Source organism: Pollicipes pollicipes, unplaced genomic scaffold, assembly GCF_011947565.3.
Source record: "Pollicipes pollicipes isolate AB1234 unplaced genomic scaffold, Ppol_2.1 Scaffold_4219;HRSCAF=4965_pilon_pilon_pilon, whole genome shotgun sequence".
Taxonomy (NCBI): Eukaryota; Metazoa; Arthropoda; class Thecostraca; order Pollicipedomorpha; family Pollicipedidae; genus Pollicipes; species Pollicipes pollicipes.
The window spans coordinates 29,246,438-29,262,338 of NW_023596448.1; the positions used below are offsets into that span (position 1 = coordinate 29,246,438).

At 59.9% G+C, this 15,901-nt stretch overlaps 1 protein-coding gene across 1 annotated transcript in view; it reads left to right on the forward strand.

The window, feature by feature from the left end:
* Window positions 1–15,901, forward strand: part of LOC119095139 (intersectin-2) — a 151,655-nt gene that overhangs the window by 108,242 nt on the left and 27,512 nt on the right. The window contains exon 6 of the mRNA XM_037218022.1: window positions 3,782–3,893. Coding sequence (XP_037073917.1) covers window positions 3,782–3,893 — 112 coding nt within the window. The remainder of the gene's footprint in view (window positions 1–3,781; window positions 3,894–15,901) is intronic.

Genomic DNA, 15,901 nt, shown 5'->3' on the forward strand with positions numbered 1-15,901 from the left:
TCCTGTAGTTCACAGTAAGAGGAAAATTCGGAGAGTTGTAGCAGTCTTCACTCTGAGCTTCCTCCTGTTGTAACTACTGGGGATGATAATTAGATTCTTATATCTACAGACAGCTATAATCTCGAGCTTGATGGGCATTAGTACATTTTTGGAGAGCACCTCTCTGTCTTTTGGTAAACGACTTCTGAATGCACCTTTTCAAGTGGGACAGCCTGCCTCATCCCGGTGTGGATAATACGACAACGTGGGGAGCTGTGCGTTTTTTTTTTAAAACGTTTTTTCCTACCGCAAGCCGCTTTGCAAGCGAGCTGAATCTGTCTGTGTTATTTGTTAACTCTTCGTGTTTGCGAAATGACAATTTTTGCCCTTTAAATCAGTCAGTGATTATTTTACGATTTCTGCCATCCCGGTTTTAGTCGCTCAGGTGGAGTTATATATCTACATAAGTGACGCACACATTAAAACAGTATTTAGGAAACATTGTTTCTCAAACGCGTCGGGAGCATTGTTTCTCAGACGCGTCGATTTGTTCAGGTGTTTAAACAGTAGTATTAGCCTTATTCCTCGGATAAAATCAGGAGGACGGAAAAATGTGATCTATATTTCCATTTTCCTGTTTTTTTTTTCTCCGAGGACTAAGGCTGGTACTACTGTCTCATGTTTGTGAGCCATGTTCCTCGCTAATGCACTGAACAACCTCGTAACTTTGTTCGGGTGTTGATAACCATTGTGTCTTTCCGAGCTCTTGGAGAGAAACCTTTAGAAACGGAAGGCTTTGTTGATCGCATGGCCCGGAACACAGCGGTATTCTTGGGTTGGGTGCTCTTGATTACCCACGTGGAGGTCAGTAGATGGGTTCATATGGGTTCAGATTCATCGGTTTAGATCATAATTCGTGTCAAAAAGCAGAAGTCTTTCCAAGACAAATGATGAGGAGACACTTCATGGCTGCATGGGTTCCATGGCACTGACTGCATTAATGTTTTAGGGACAGATTCATGAGCTATTTACGAGCCAGAGCCATTTACATGAAGGACGAACCGTTGCCGTCTGGCTCAGCTGACGTCGGTGCTCACGCCACTCACCGGGCTCGTTACGTCAGTATCACGCTCCGGGGCGCCTCTCATCTGCCCCTCCCCTCCCCCTCCCCGTTGAGTCAGATCCCTCCCTGGGTGGAGTGATGTCGGATTACGTTGGAGCTTTCTCGGATATCTCAGAGATTCTATCTCAGATCTTTGTTTTCTGTACTAGATCCGCGCTAGGTCTGACGATCCTTCGAAGCAATAGAAAAAAGAAACGTTCAGCAACATCAACGACATTTGCATTAGTCTGTATAACCTGCTGAGGCTGCTGTAATGCTGTTTCCAAAAAGTATAACACGAAACACGGGTTGAAGAAGAATGAGCCATTCCGTGACAAACTGCCGGCTTCATGCGTTTCTAGCACTGCGGCTGTGGTGGCACTCAGGCAGCGGGTGGGTGACACCGCGGCCAGGTGTACCACGTCCACCGGCCGGTGCTTCCGGCGCTGGGGCGTCGTTCTCACGCGCCAGCCAGTCGCCGGGTCTATGGCCGGCGGCGTCGGCACGTCCTTGCCGCCGACCCTGCGGCGGGTCACGGGGTGCGGCCGGACGCGGCGCAGCCCGGCCAGGTTGATGTCAGCGCGTGGACCGGGGCGTCGCCAGGGACCGCCGCCGTCCGCCACCGCCGGGCGGGTCCGGCGGGCCGGGCATCACCCGCGGCGCGGAGCACCGGCGGCGGATCCGTGACTCGGGACCCTGGGACTCCGGGACCCTGGGACTCCGGGACCCGGCCAAAGCGCTGTCCGCAGCGAGGGACAACAGCGGTCTGACCGCGCCGTTCGTCCCGGAGGCCCGCCCCGCCGTCCGTCCCTGCTGGGGGCCCGCGGCGCCGCTCCTGCCGGCTTCCGGTGCGCCCGGCGGTCAGGTGCGTCTCGGGTGGCGCCACCGAACCGGAGCTGAGCGCGCGGCCGACCTCAGCGGGCCTCCGGCCTCAGACAGCGGTCCGCTCGGGGCCAGCAAGCCGGACCATCTGCCGGTCCGGGTACGGCCGCGTCTGGACCAGCCGGGGACCCGCGAGGGGGCTGCTCGCCTCGTGTTTGGCTCGCGCCGGACGTGCAGCAATGGAGGCCAGAATTGTGAGTGACTCGCGTTTGCCATGGCGTTAGCAGTGGTTGCGTAAGGAAGATCGGGCCAGTGGCCGCCATCGGCGCTCCTCGCTCGGTGTCGGGGGCCTCCGGCTCTGACGACGTGGGTGCGAAGGTCGCAGGCGCACACGCGTGCTCGTACTTGCGTGTGCGCCTGTCCTCGCCACGCCGAGTGGAGCTCGCAGAAATGTGGTAGTGCGGTGAGCACTACGCATGGAGGTCATAGCTGATGTGCAGTTGACTTTGTTTCATGCTGACAAACATCAACCCATGCTGGGACCACCGTGGTTGCACATACTGCCAGCCACCTTATCCGATCCATGCATTCATAATGCGCGGACATCAAGCTGTCAACGTTACCATGTGCCTTCCTGTGTTGCTGTCAGTTTGATTTACCCGAGTATCATGACGAACGGCTTCATTTTGATTCGGACGCCGACCTTGGTGTGTGTTACTGTCGCTTGTAATAGTGAGGTAGTGCCAAGCTGACATATACAGGGTCGCACCCACCGCGCACCGGATTTATTGCTCCATGAATTATACTCATGGGTCATTTTCGTTGCGTCCATAGCTGCACGAAAACTAGAGGTGCACTTAGGCTTAGCGGAGCATGAGATGGGCTTTTCTTGGCGCGTATAGACATTGTACCATGCGTTCCTGTTCCGATGGGCTATTGCTGATGACAGGTAAACCATAACAGCTATTTTTGGGTAAATATCACTCCAGTTGTCACGGAGTGCGCGCGTACCACAATCTGTGGCGTAACGGGTGTTCAGATAATAGTGTTCGGGGTTTTGATTGTTTTTGGGTCTTCAAAAAAAGCCCAATCGTGTTTAAACTCGGTGATACAATCGCGAACCTTTGTGACCGCCGACCTTTTCAAAGGACCGCTTGTGCACATTTCACGTGCCGGTATGTCCGTGCGTCCTTGCGATTTCACGCATACCTGCAGAAGAAAACGAACATCATAAGCACTGAGTTGGCTCGTATTACCACTGCCAACAACATGCCATCGAATCTGATGCTGGTGGGTAGTGGCAATGGCGGTGTGGCGAGGGGCGTTGACCTGAGGTCGAGCCGCGAGCTCAGGCTGACGGCCGGGCTGACTGCGCCCGGCTGTGGCTTCAGGTGCTGCAGCAGGGCCGGGCTGAGTGTGCCCGGCTGTGGCTTCAGGTGCTGCAGCGGGGCCGGGCTGACTGTGACCGGCTGTGGCTTCAGGTGCTGCAGCAGGGCCGGGCTGACTGTGACCGGCTGTGGCTTCAGGTGCTGCAGCGGGGCCGGGCTGTGACCGGCTGTGGCTTCAGGTGCTGCAGCAGGGCCGGGCTGACTGTGACCGGCTGTGGCTTCAGGTGCTGCAGCAGGGCCGGGCTGACTGTGACCGGCTGTGGCTTCAGGTGCTGCAGCAGTGCCAGGCTGAGTGTGCCCGGCTGTGGCTTCAGGTGCTGCAGCGGGGCCGGGCTGAGTGTGCCCGGCTGTGGCTTCAGGTGCTGCAGCAGTGCCAGGCTGAGTGTGCCCGGCTGTGGCTTCAGGTGCTGCAGCGGGGCCGGGCTGTGACCGGCTGTGGCTTCAGGTGCTGCAGCAGGGCCGGGCTGACTGAGGCCGGCTGTGGTTTCAGGTGCTGCAGCAGAGTCGCACCGGCCGGTGGCGAGGCGTCATTCTGCAGAGCAACTACACGTCCCGCACCGGCAGCTTCCCATCCAGCGCCGTCGTCCTGCTAGAGAGACCAGGTCAGTGGCGCCCTCGGCGTGATACCGTCCGGGTGAGGGGGCTTCGCCGGCTTCGGAGCTTCGCCGGCTTCGGACGGCGCCTGTGACCGGCGCCGCACTGAGTCTGCGCGCTCAGCGCCGGAGGCACACCGGGGCCTGCAAGGCGCTGGCAGCCCCACCGACATGTTTGGGTCCGTAGCTGGCGGCCAGCCATCCGCTGTCGCTTACCTGACCTGCGACAGTGGCCGGCTATTCAGTTCTGTATGAACGGATACCTGTCGTAGGGGGTCCGCCATTCACGGCTCTCACGCACACCTCTCAGCCGGCCGCGGCGCCGGCTCACACCTCCCAGCTGGCCGCGGCGCCGATCCACACTCTCCCAGCCGGCCGCAGCACCGGCTCACACCTCCCAGCCGGCCGCGACGGCCGGTCCACACCTCCCAGCCGGCCGCAGCGCCGGTCCACACCTCCCAGCCGGGCGCGACGCCGGTCCACACCTCCCAGCCGGCCGCGGCGCCGGTCCACACCTCCCAGCCGGCCGCGACGCCGGTCCACACCTCCCAGCCGGCCGCGGCGCCGGCCCACACCTCCCAGCCGGCCGCAGCGCCGGTCCACACCTCCCAGCCGGCCGCAGCGCCGGTCCACACCTCCCAGCCGGCCGCGACGCCGGTCCACACCTCCCAGCCGGCCGCGGCGCCGGTCCACACCTCCCAGCCGGCCGCAGCGCCGGTCCACACCTCCCAGCCGGCCACGGCGCCGGTCCACACCTCCCAGCCGGCCGCGGCGCCGGTCCACACCTCCCAGCCGGCCGCAGCGCCGATCCACCTCCCAGCCGGCCGCAGCGCCGGTCCCACACCTCCCAGCCGGCCGCAGTGCCGGTCCACACCTCCCAGCCGACCGCGGCGCCGGTCCACACCTGCCAGCCGGCCCGCAGCGCCGGTCCACACCTCCCAGCCGACCGCGGCGCCGGTCCACACCTGCCAGCCGGCCGCAGCGCCGGTCACACCCTCCCAGCCGGCCGCGGCGCCGGTCCACACCTCCCAGCCGGCCGGCAGCGCCGGTCCACACCATCCCAGCCGGCCGCAGCGCCGGTCCACACCTCTCAGCCGGCCGCAGCGCCGGTCCACACCTCCCAGCCGGCCGCAGCGCCGGTCCACACCCTCTCAGCCGGGCCGCAGTGCCGGTCCACACCTCCCAGCCGGCCACAGCGCTGGCTTACACTCTCCCGCCAGCCCCCGCTCCGGTGGTGGATCACTCGAGGCATTTGGAAGTTCTCGGTCCCTGCTCTGCGTCTGGTTCCCGACCGCCGCGCGTCTTCCGTCCCTCGCCTCCGGCTGCATTGTCGCCCGGACCGGTGGGCGTTTTGCGAGAGGTGCGGTCGGTGGAGCGTGCTGTCGCCGGAGGCGCTTTGTTCGGCGACGGCTCAGCGGCCGCTTCCGCTCTGCAGAGACGGACGGGAGACGCGCGAGGTATTGTGGCGTTGATGCTCTGATGCCCAGCTGTGATGCCAAGTTCAAGCAAAGTCGTCCCTGTCTGTGGTCTGCGGTGCGGGTTTCTGAGTCAGTTTCGTTTGGCTTGTCTTGGTTCAGTTTAAGCGTCTTAAGGTAGGTATCGGCCACTGCCGGAGTTATATGATGAGGTGGAGAGAACGAGGTAATGATGAAGTCACGCTGCCCCAGCGCCAGACCAGTCATTACCCCACGCCGAGTCAGTGACTGTGTCTCCTGTGGACATTGTATTGTAATCATGGCAATTGCACACAGGCATGTAAGTGGAACGCCACAGATATTCGGGAGTGAGGCGGGACCAAGTAACCGACCACATCATTATCCGGTGGCTGGCCGGAGCAGAAAGGGTCCGGTTTGCCGTGGCAGGCGTGGATGCAGATATTGTGCGAACGCGATGGGAGAGTGGGCGTTCAGTGATGTGGTTTGCTGTTGGTACATCATACAGATGTTCCTCGGTGTTGTAAGCTGAGTGGCGCCCTCCCTAATCTTCTTCAAGCTTCAAGCCTCCTGTTCTCGACGCGTTGACAGCCCACCATACTGTTCTGGTGATGAGGAGAAGGACTCACTTCGAAGATTTCTTAAGAAACAAGTGCGTCCTGAACATGTTGAAAAATGTTCGATGCGCATTTACCCCTCTTATTGTTTTCGTCAGTTTACGTATGTCGCTTAGAACTGCCAGTGACGGTGTTCTTGGCCATACCAGTGACAGATATCGTGGTAAACAGGCCGCGACGCCACAATTCGCCGGTTTTCCACCGCAGGCCGCACCGCCATGCTCCGCCGGTTGTCCACCTCAGGCTCCGTCGCCATGATCCGCCGGTTGTCCACTTCAGGCTCCGTCGCCATGATCCGCCGGGTTGTCCACTTCAGGCTCCGTCGCCATAATCCGCCGGTTGTCCACCTCAGGCCGCGCCTGCCTACCTGTCCCGCCGGAAGCTTCACATTCTGACCGCTAGATGGCAGGAGAATGCAGCCGCTGATGTCCGGAAGGTTCCTTCCGCGCTGTCGGAGCTCAGTAATCTGTGGCGATGCGATGCACCTCGCAGAGCTCAGAGTGAAATAATTCGTGGAATGACTGGAATTTGGGATGAAATTGAGCATGAAATGAGATTGCTAATATGCTTTACATTTGCTTTATTAGCACTAGCCCGAGAGCTGAGCACTCCGAAGCCATTACATTGAACGACCGTTAACCGAGTGCCGCTTGGGGTCGTCTCATTTTAATTTGAATGGTCTTGCTCTCGGCTTCCTTTCTGCCCATGGGCCAGGGTGAAGTTAATGGATGACGCCTCGATGGTCGTGGGGCTCGCGTTCTGTGTTGCCAGGGGTGCGATTTCAAATGGCGCGGAACGAAGTTGTACTCAACTGTGCGCTACCCTCCCTCAACGCAAATACCGCTGTGCTAAAATGTTCTCGGCCTCTATTCTCTTCACTGCCTGCTGTCGCGTCGTGTAGAACTGCCTAGATTCTGGCATGTGGCCGTTTTTGTGCTCCTTTGGAGCGCTACTTAGTGGTGAGTGCTGGTGCCCGCTCGCCGCGGCCTGAGGTCGACAGACGACCCCTGACGGACGGCGACCGGCCGTTGACCTCTGGTCGCTGCCCGCTGGCCGCGGCCCGACCCGTGACCGCGGGCCATCAGCGCAGGCACACGACCGTAAAAAGTATTGATCTCGCCTGCTACTGACGGAGCCTGACTGCCGCCGGGCGGGACCGGGGACCAACGCCGGCTGGGACCAGGGACCACCCGCGGCCGGGACCGGGGACCAACGCCGGCTGGGACCAGGGACCACTGCCGGCCAGGACCGGGGCCGATCGCCGAGCGGTCCGTGCCGCTCTCGGGTGTTGGGTCACCTGACGTAAACCCAGGTCTCCACTGCGGTGGACGACGGGCCAGGCTGCCCTTCCGACCTTCGGTCCGCCCTGACCTCGGCGCAGCCCCCCCCCCCCCCCCCACGGGATCTCGGTTGTTGGTTCTCGCGTGTCAGCAGCTCTGCCTCTGAGAATAACACGACCCATGGGCCGCGAGACTGGTCCTGACCTCGTGTGAGCGGCCTTGACCTGCAGTTTTAACGCTGGCCTTTCGATAGCGCATGACCCCTGGGGACGCGCCTGACCTCTGAGAGCACGACCGCCCTATGTCAACGACCGTGCTATCTGGAAAGGCCATGCAATACATCAACTGGAATTCGCTGTGGTGCCGTTAGCAATTACACTGGCTGCGAAATGCCGCGGCCTTGGGGCTTGCCGTAACCGCCTCTGTAGACGCGGCATTGGTACGACATCCATAGCCGTATGCAATCTTCGTGAGCATTAGCACATATTGCTAAATACGCTTCTTACTGAGAATTGTTACACCGCCGCCTGTTGCCGGCCGGCGGCGCATGAAGAGGCGCTCCCGGGGGGCCGGCTGCGGAGTGAGGCGGCCGAGTGTGTCCGAGCACGGCAGATGGTGTTTTGTTGTCGGGCACCGGGTGCCGCCCGTGCCCAAATACGCCGGCGCCTGCAGATCTTTCAGACTAGCGGTGGGCCGCCGCCGGACGGCCCGCGCCATCGAGTGGCCATGTCAGTATGCAGATAGCCGCCAGGGGGCGTCGAGGTGCCCTTGATCGCCCTTTCTGCATCGCCCCGGGTCGCGGAGCACGGACCCGTCTGGGCGCTGAGGCCGGTCGCTGAGCAGCAGCGGGAGCTCGGCGTTGTTTGCGGCGTTGCCGCCTGGGCCTCGCCTCTCGGTCCAGGCACGGGCCCGGCCGGCAGCCGCGGCGCGCCGGCGAGACCAGCCTGTTGTGGTCTCGGCGGCCGCGCGCGGGACATGTCGGCGCGCCGGCTCTAATGGCACCGAGGGATTGACACCCCACGGACGTCATCAGCGGCAACGGCCGGCAGACGGCGGCGGGCCGGCCGGCGCCAGGGGCGCGCCCAGCGTCCGGCGCGTGGGGGGTCGTCTGACCGCCGCCGGCCAGGGTGGACCGGCCGACCGGCGATAACGATCCGCCACGCCGCCCCTGGCGGTGATGGGCGGCGGCGGCGGTGATCTCACAGCGCTGTGGCCGCCCCTGCCTGCGGGACCGGCAGGGCCGGCCGTCCCCCGGGACGCCACTGAGGGGACCGCCTAACGAGAGGAGGCGGGATGAGCCCCGCCGGCGGCCGGGGCTGGTCACCGACGGCAGCTGCCGCGCTCGGGCCCGGGCTGTCCGAGGCTCGTGACGGCCGGCGGGCGTCGCTGGTCGACCGGTCTTTTTAGCCGCCACCGGCCGCAGGCGAGCTGGTAAACTACTGTCACGTGGGACATTGATTAGCTGGGGCTGTCTGGACAAACAGGGCAGACTGGGGGCCAGTCGGAGGGGTGAGACAGAGAGGGAGAGGGGCGGGGGACAGATCAGCAAAGCTATTACCGCTCTGTCGACTCTTTTTGTGTGCGGCTAAGCGTTCCATATTGGTTTTCCTGCTGTCACGATTTTCCGATGCTTGCTGTACAGCTCACGTCAGCCCCGAAACGACAGCAAGAACTTAGCATGATATCAACTTTAATGCACAGTAAACATAAGCTATAGGCAGTCGTGATTCGGGACATTTGAAGTTGCAGTGTGCTTGTATAACTTTAAGACGCTCGCATGTAGATGCAGTGCTCATCATAAATAAATCGCACGAGCCCTGGCGCCCGGCTACGACGGTTCCGTCGCTGTCCGTCAAGACGCGCCGCGATAAGCCCTGACGATTGTCGATTGGTCGTGGGCTGCCCGCGAGGTGACAAGACAGATTCCGCACGAGCTGTACCGCTCCGTGGGCCGAATTTGACTAAGAAATTCATCCGGGACAGCGACACGTGAACCATAGCTTTCCATTGCAAATTGTCGGAATGTCCAAAATCGATTGCGCGGCTGGAACGAAGGGATCACCGTATATTACCACTTATCGATCATACTGGGTGGGAGCCGACAGCTGGTACGACTTCATCCGGCGGTCGCAGATAAGCGCGGCGTCGCTACCCCTTGCGGCCGGCGGCTGTGTTTTGGAGCGGTGACCGCTCGGGAGGGGGAGCCAGCGCTCCCCTCCCCCGCTCCCCGGGGGCGGGCACCAGGTGGCGGGCCAACCCCGCGCGTGACGTCATACGCCGTCAGCGCCGGGCCCGGCGCGGGCCGCTGTGGAGCGGGCCGCAGCCAACGGCCCGCCTGAGGCCGTTGGCTGCTCGGCAGGGAGGCCCGGTGAGGTGGAGACACCGGGCCGGTCTGAGTCGTCCGTGACGCCCGGATGGTGCTGTTCCGACTCCAAGCCGACTGACCCCGGAGCCGCACCGTCTGCCCGTGGTCCGGCCTTGTCTGGTCCGCTCTCAGCGCTGGTCTGGTCCGCTCTCAGCGCTGGCTTGGCCCGCTCTCAGCGCTGGTCTAGCTCGCTCCCGCCCTCAGTACTGGCCCACTTCCGGTAGGGCCTGGCAGGCTCCGCCCCTAACGGGCGACGGTGACCTTGACTGACATTGCCGTGACCTGAACTGACCTCGCCGTGACCCGACCTCTCGGCGCTGTCGGCGGCACCACTGGGCAAGGGCAGCGACGCGACTGAACCTGGCGGGCGTTTGCCAAAACTGGCTGCACCTGCGCAGCCGTCATTAAGCGAAAACTGTGCTACTTTTCGAGCTGTACCTGCCGTAAGCTGTAACATTTTGTGCCATTCGGCTACTTTTATGAGTTCCGATATTTATTGAGGTCTGTTTGTTCAATGCTCTGATAAGTCTACTTTTGGTCACGCACCGTTGCGGGGTTGATTGCAATGAAGCGAATTACCATGTCATATTAATGCCCCTTTGTAAATAATGCGGCGTTTTGTATTTGTTCAGACCTCACGATTGGCCCTGACAGTCAGTGTTTCGTAAAGAGAAGCAGGCAGGGTCGCTGTGGCTCGTGACTTACGAATTTGAGACCAGCGTGACATCTTTTGTCCTTCACTCGGTGATCAATCATAACACAATGCCACACAAGCGACGGGCGATTGGACAGCTTGTCGGCGAATCCTTCCTACCATCTACATTTGGTGTGACTGGTGTCGTTGATGCCGCCGTTAGCGCTAGAGAAACGCATTCCATGGATTAGTTCAGTCAACTTTTATCACTCGTCGTTAACTTGAAATCATGTCAAACGAGCGCCAAAAGTTAAGTTTTGCGGTAGGTTTATTGCGCAGTGCGGTCCTTACTAGGTGACTGAACACCGGTTCGAGGGAAAGAAGTTGAACAATAAGCCCACAAAAAGTAAAACAGGTGCGGCTCAGCTGCCCCTAAATATTGTGAGCTCGGCTTTCCTGTTCGCTGTGCTTTTGTTTCATGAAACGATGAAGAAATATGCTGCCACGGTACAAAAGACAGCATTCAAAGAGCCTCCACCTGTCTCTTACTGTTAATTTAGTAAGTCCACTCATGTACACAGTTAACAGCAGTTAGTCATGAGCATGCCCCAGCTAGTGCGTCGTAAATTGTTCGCTGTATATCATCATATGCATATAAGATGTAATTATATAATTAAAACACAGCGAAACAACCTGTAACATTTCGACCTCTTCTGGATCGATAGTTGAAAACCAAAGTCACGAGCTCTCTATTCCGTTGACCCTCATCCTGGAAAGATCCGTCTCTGGTGAATAGGAACCACACTACGAAGGTATCCAGCAAGAGAAATCGATCTCACGTTCGCGTGGAAACCTTGAACATCGATGAAGAAGTATATGGGGATTTTAAGCATATAAAAACAGACAATAGGTTCCTTGGTGTTGAGTCTGGCCATGTGGTCTGGTCTGGTTGGCTGGTCCAGTGGTCCGGTTCCGTTGGCTTACCAGATGGCGTGGTCTGGCATGCAAGTTCGGTGGTCCGGTCGGGTGATCTGATCCGAGGGCTGATCGTGCAGTCTGGTGGTCCGGTGGTCTGGTCTGATGATCTGACCGGGCGGTCTGGTCCCGGTGGTCTGGTCCGGCGGTCTGGTCAGGTGGTCTGGTCCCGGTAGTCTGGTCCAATGGTCTGTTCCCGGTAGTGTGGCCTGGTGGCCTGGTCCGGTGGTCTGGTCCGGGGGTCTGATCCGGCGGCCTGGTCCGACGGTCTCATCCGATGGTAACTACGGTTGGCTGGTCCGGTGGTCTGGTCCCGGTAGTTCGGTCCGGTAGTCTGGTCCGGTGGTCTGGTCTGATGATCTGGTCGGGTGGTCTGGTTTTACGTCAGCTGAGCTGTTCCGATTGGCTTGCAGACGGGCGCGCTGGCGTAGACACCAACAGCATACTACTGGCATTAGTAATGCACGATACGGCGATGGAACAATTACGCGTTGGCGCCTTTCAAAGGTCAGATGTCGCCTAATTCGCAAGAACAGTCAGTCGTAGTAAAACAGCTTTCGCGTGAAAGCGTTTTCGTCGAATGCCAGCTTTGGTGTGAGACTCAAAGACTGTTGCCGTGCTATCTGGGGATCTCAACCTCAAGGTTCAGCCTGCCTTCAGCCTATCAAAGGCGGAGCTTCGGTTCCATGTCCAGAACGCCGAACCGACCCCGTAACTGGCTGAAATAATGCCGGATTAAAAAGGCGGCGCCTCGTCATGTTTGCTTTACGGTGAAGACTGGACGCCGGTACCGCTACCTCCGTGCAAAACTGTGCATTTACACATCAGATACGCAGTGCCCGAATCAGGGCCTGGTGAGCGCGAGTACAAGCTGGGTGCAACGAGGCGCCGGCCGCTGCCGGGTCGTGAGGAGGAACATTCCGCTTGGGGGAGGGGGAGGGACGCCAGGTGGGGACAATTGAGGTCACAGTGATCAGGTCACTGCGGGGCTGCGAGCCGACACTCAGTCTTGTATCGGCACTATCTGGTGCTGTACCCTCCGACGATGCGGTGGATTGACGTTTGAGTTGATGAAATTTGTGCACTGATGAGTGGCGCGGAACGTAACAATGTCTGCCTTTTGGAGAACGGACCATGATGTTATGTAACGAGCACCTCGCGGCGGCTGACAGGCTGTGCAATGTGGGGCTCCGGAGGGCTTGAAGACAGCGGCTGAGTTGATGCGATCCACCTGCGCTGCAGCGCCAGTCTTTTGATGCTTGACATAAATCCGAGAGCTTGTGTTGCGAGGCGGCTGAAAAGCAGCGGCCAAAAATTCAGTATGTACCGTAAGGCGACGCTCGCCGAGGGCGGCTGTGCTTTGCATGGTGCAGACTGCTGTCTCGCTTATGTCCCGGAGCTGGTGCAGACTGATGTCCCGGAGTTGGTGCAGACTGCTGTCCCGGAGTTGGCGCAGACTGCTGTCCCGGAGATGGTGCACACTGCTGTCGAGGAGTTGTGCGGACTGCTGTCCCGGATTTGGTGCAGACTGCTGTTCCTAAGTTGGTGCGGACTGCTGTCCCGGAGTTAGTGCAGACTGCTGACCCGGAATTGGTGCACACTGCTGTCGCGGAGTTGTGCAAACTGCTGTACCGGATTTGGTGCAGACTGCTGTTCCTAAGTTGGTGCAGCCTGCTGTTCCGCCATTGGTGCAGCTGTGCAGAGCCCGCGGTAGTGCGCCATGCCCCCGCGTGTCGCTGCCAGAGCAGCGTCGTGGTGTTTCAAAATCACCTGTGGGGGATATTTGTATTAAAGTCACCAGCTGCCAGGACCTTTTTGTGCAGGGTTGAGCCAGGTGAAATGATTTGAAGCCGCTCTCATGTCAACGTTAAGTTAAGTTAAGTTACGTTAGTACAAGGCCTCCAATAATTTCACACATTTCTCTTTCGAAGTGTGTGTGCGGGAGGGAAGGGGCTGACGTCAATTAGATGGGGATCACCCCCGGTTAGACAATGCAACTCTGGGCACGATTGCGCGGCACAGAACCAAATCGAGGCGGCCGGGGTATTGCAAAACTCGGGGATAGAGTTACACCGAGACATGTTAGGGTTTAGGGAGGCGATGGAGTCTCAAGATAATGGTGGAACCTGAAGATGCTTGCACCGCGATGACACTGTGATCTGTGGAGATGGCGGGACCTTGGGGGATGGCGGCGCCCTAGCAACGGTGCGACCGCAGGACATTGGGGTCCAGGGAGCGGCGGGACCCGGGCGACACCGGGACCCCGGGTGCTGGCGACACCTGCCTGACACCTGCCGCTGGGAGCCGGGGTGTCAGGTGGTGTCGTGTGAGGAGCGGGCCGGGCGGGGAGCGGCTCCACCGACATTCCGGCGGTCCGCAGCCGCGCTATGTCCCCTGATCCGGCCCGGTCGCCGGCGGGGTGCGGCCGACCGCCGCTGCACGCCGCGCCATGCAGCCGACGCGACCTTGTCGTCGCCTATCTGCGTTATCAATCAGCGCCGGCAAATGAGCCTGTGGGATCTGATCTGCGGTGGGATCTGCGGTGGGATCTGTCTCGCTCCGGACTGGTCCCGTTCGGTCTGGACCGAGCCGGAGCGGCGGACCCCGCGCGCCAATTGACACTTCGGACCAGTGGGCAGCCGTCGGCGGCGGCGGTTCCTCGCGGACGCGTCGGTCCGTCGGCTGGCCCGGCGGCGGGTCAGCGCTGACGAGCAGGCCGCCTGCGCCGGACGACGTCGGCGACGCCCGGCCTGTTCGCCGAACGCGCCCGAGTCGCCGGACATAAAACACGGCGGCGGTCAGCTCCGACTGGTGCTCGGTTCCAGCCGAGCGCTGCCGGCGGCTGACGGCCGCGGCGAGTCGGCGGACTGGAGCCGCGGAGAGGATCGTGCGGTCGCCAGCCGACAGGCTGCAATCGTGCCGTCTGGCAATCCGAATTCCTCGGAACGGTGCCGTGGAGGGCGGCAGTGCCCGGCGGGCTGTCCGCAAACTTTGCTCGTCAGCGTGAACACCCTCGGCTCGGGAGCCGACAGGCGGCCGCCGGCCGCCGCCTCGGCACAAAAACAACGGCTGCCGTCGACGCCGCCTGGCCGTGAACAGTATGCAGTTCGGCTCTGATCAAAACCAAAGGAAACGCAAACAACAGGCGGGTAAAGAATGAAACGAGGTTTGTTCAATTTGCCGCGCCGGCCTGTCCGCCGGTTTGATTCCATCGACCGCTGTCGGCCCGTAGCCCCACCGATCGCCTGCCCGGCGGCATACCCGCCGTGGTGCAGGAGCCGGCACTCCTTCGCCGTGGTGCAGGAGCCGGCACTCCTCCTGGAGTGGTGAGCAGGACGCAGGAGTGCACACCTCCAGCTTTTGTGTGCATGCGTGTGATAAATGACTGCTAATTAAGTGGTCGACGCAACTCCAGCCTTGAATGGGACTCGCCAGCTCCAAGTGTGTCAAGCTGATTGCGACAGAACCCATGCGACTAAGCCATGTGGAAGAGCGCCTGCAAATGCGGACGCTAACATTTGCGTCGCGGTTACAAGCTGCGAAACAATGGAGGCCGGCAAGTAGTCTTCTCACATCACCCAGCTGATAATCTCTCAGCGTTTATACGTGCCACGGCTCACCGTTTCGTGCCGTGACCTGGCTGGGGAGCGCGCAGCCGCCATCTGCTCCTGCCCCCTCCCCCACCTGCCCCCGCCCCCACCCCACTCCCTGTGCGGCGCCAATCGATAGCGTGCCATGTCCGGACGCCGGTGGCGGCGCCGGACCATGAGGCGAGGCTGGGACCGGCGGCGGCAGCCGCTCGGGGCGTGCGGACCCGCCCGGTCCGTCTCCCCAGCGTGCCGCACCGGTACTCCGCCGCCGCGCGCCGGGGCAGCCCCCGAACGGTGCTGGGCGCTGGTGAACGAGGGATGGGCCGCGGTGGTAGGAGCTCGCCCAGTTTGCCGAGGGAAGAGAGGTCGCTGGCTGGCTAGCATGTCCTGCACCCGCGCGAGGCACGAGGTTTCTACGAGAAGAGGGAAGATGCTGATACTATTTTTGGGGACTGCTTGCTGCAGGTTGTTGAATTTTTGCTGTAAGTAGGTACGTCCAGTTACTCTGTTACGCCGTTAGGTAACGGAGCTCTATTTTTAGTGACGGGGCAACGGACTCGTTTATTGTAAAATAATGTAAAGGACGGAGTAACTTCCGTACTTTTGTGGTTCGCTACCCGGTAGAACTTCTGTCACCAGTCCGTTAGTGAGTTTTCTGGTTAATGTTGGGTGTAAGTAGCAGATGTAGAGGAACAGGACTCCGTCGAGCGGAAATGTAGCTACATTTTTGGCATGTGTCGTGCATCCAACGTCTGGAAGGACAAGGTATGACTAATTGTGGTATGGTTGCTACGAATTTGAGCAACTGAAAAGCGTATTGCTTTGACGGCGCAAAAATGCACGAGCAACGGGAGCTCCAAGGCTTTGCACCTACCCACACGATCAAGCAAGCTGTGCGGAGCAGTTGCCTCTTTATTCCGTTTGGCGTACAAAGAAAATCATATTTAAAATGTACAGACATCAGATACGAATGAAAAACCGCTCATTAGACATTGCTTGATCACTTTGAAAACCATATTGTCACAATACAAAAATATCATGGTTTTACAATTTTGCACTTGTGTAACCCTGCCCAGTCAAGGACACTCTAAACTAGCCATTTCGCAACATTCAGTACTGACCT